Source organism: Nanorana parkeri, unplaced genomic scaffold, assembly GCF_000935625.1.
Source record: "Nanorana parkeri isolate BGI_ZX_2015 unplaced genomic scaffold, ASM93562v1 scaffold3056, whole genome shotgun sequence".
NCBI classification, from domain to species: domain Eukaryota; kingdom Metazoa; phylum Chordata; class Amphibia; order Anura; family Dicroglossidae; genus Nanorana; species Nanorana parkeri.
Window position 1 is genome coordinate 67775 of NW_017309324.1, and position 2043 is coordinate 69817.

Below are 2043 nucleotides of genomic sequence, written 5' to 3' on the forward strand. Positions count from 1 at the left end.
AGACAAGGATTAGATGGTGTTAATAATTTGGGGGGGGGGGGGGGGGGGGGGTGTATGAATAGCAGACACGGTCCATATGAGCTATCACAGGAGGAATAAAGACAAAGACAACATTTCTCCCTTCGGTGATCGGTGTACTAAGGGGGACCGCCATACAACAATCATATCCGTCATCATCAAAATGTATAAAGGGGGTGAAGGCTCCACATACTACACGTCTCATCTCCCCAGACCAATAGGTTGTGGCTGTGATCAGCAACTATGAGGCTATCTGCCCTGAATGGTGTTGACACTCGGCGACTGTCTGACTGGCTCCAGAACAGTGATATCTTGGTACATTGAATGCCGCGGGCCGTACAGTAGCAGGAAGCAGCATCACACTGAAGGTTAAAGGTCATTCAACAAGTCTCACCTGGCTGGGCATCGCTGGAGGTGGAGGCCAAAAATAGGGATTGTTAAAGCGTGGTTCGGCCATCCTGCAAGAAGGAAAGAGAGTTATGGCTCTGGCTGGAGGATTATACAGAAGCCAGGAAACATCATATGCATTGTATTAGAGGTCAGCAGAACACACAGGACTGAACTGGGTCTGACTTCCATCTGCACACTACATCCAGATGAAGAGGAGTTCAGCCCCCAGCAATGTGAACGAAGCATCAAAGCCTACTGGACTGGGGAGATTGTCAGCACACACATACAGCGTGGTCTATGAAGCAGCAACACCTTATGCAGAGCTGTGATTAGTAGAATACACTCCGCCCCCGGCGCCCCAAAAGCTTACAATCCAAGGCAGGAAAGAGATACAGAAGGTCCAGCAAAGGATGCAATGTGTTCAATCTGAGGGGTCAAAGTTCAGCAATCCGGGAGGACCAGTTACCAGAGATCAGAGAATTCTACTCAGTGATCGGACTGAAGAAGAGTTCCACCATACACACAGCAAATCATATACCCCGTGTCACCCATCAGGGCTCAATCATGTGTGGGTGGTTCTGGGTGTATGTACAGCGGGCGGTGTGGGTGGTTCTGGGTGTATGTACAGCAGGCGGTGTGGGTGGTTCTGGGTGTATGTACAGCAGGCAGTGTGGGTGGTTCTGGATGTATGTACAGCAGGCGGTGTGGGTGGTTCTGGGTGTATGTACAGCGGGCGGTGTGGGTGGTTCTGGGTGTATGTACAGCAGGCGGTGTGGGTGGTTCTGGGTGTATGTACAGCAGGAGCCGGGCCCCATCTTTCCTCTCTGGATCCATAAAGGTTCCTCCTGCCTAGAAATGATCGGACTCTTACAGGATACACTGACCAGAGAAATATGGAGGCTGCCATTGGTGACATCTCCTGGCTGGCGGTGACCCGGAAAGAGAAGGAGGACTTCTGTAATGATCATCTGCACACGTGCTCTGGGTCAATGATCTGAAGCCAGAGGATCACCATAACAGTGCTCGGCCTCCATCCCTCCCCGGTTGTCACCCCATGAGCTTCGAGGAGAGCAGCCTACAACATGATCATGTGACACGGGGGGGGGATACAGCATGGAATAAAACACAGAATCTATAACATGCTTAGGGCAGAATTAAAGCCCCCTGTGTGACATCATTCTATTACCCCAAATAACTGGATGTCCCCCTTTGGGGTGCCCTTTTTATGGAGCACACTGCACACGGGGGGGCCGTAGACTGTACAAGACAGGGGCCTACATGGAGTACATAGAGACAATATGTGACCTCGGGGAGAAGTGGGCCGGTCAGGTTCATATATGATCGATATACATGGGATGTGTGACCGAGGCGTGTGAATGGGACGGAACAGGAGCAATCTATTCCGCACGAAGACAGGACGGCTCGGAGGTTCTCTGAAGATATCATTTACAATTATCCAACAGACATAAGAAAACACTTTCCAACAGTATAGCGCCCCACAAATAAGGGGGTGCCGGCCCCTGTGCCCACATCTGTGGCACCGGTCATCACTATGAATGGTAAAATGTTGGTATCAGGACGGGCAATGTGGCCCTGTGAGGCCAGCTGTAGGATGGCTGCTGCATACAACTCCTT

The 2043-nt window shown here is 51.2% G+C and overlaps 1 protein-coding gene across 1 annotated transcript in view; it reads right to left on the reverse strand.

Annotated features, from left to right (window-relative positions):
- ZNF362 (zinc finger protein 362) overlaps nucleotides 1-475 on the reverse strand; it is a 14015-nt gene extending 13540 nt beyond the window's left edge. The window contains exon 1 of the mRNA XM_018574574.1: nucleotides 413-475. Coding sequence (XP_018430076.1) covers nucleotides 413-475 — 63 coding nt within the window. The remainder of the gene's footprint in view (nucleotides 1-412) is intronic.
- Between the last annotated feature and the right edge of the window lie 1568 nt (nucleotides 476-2043).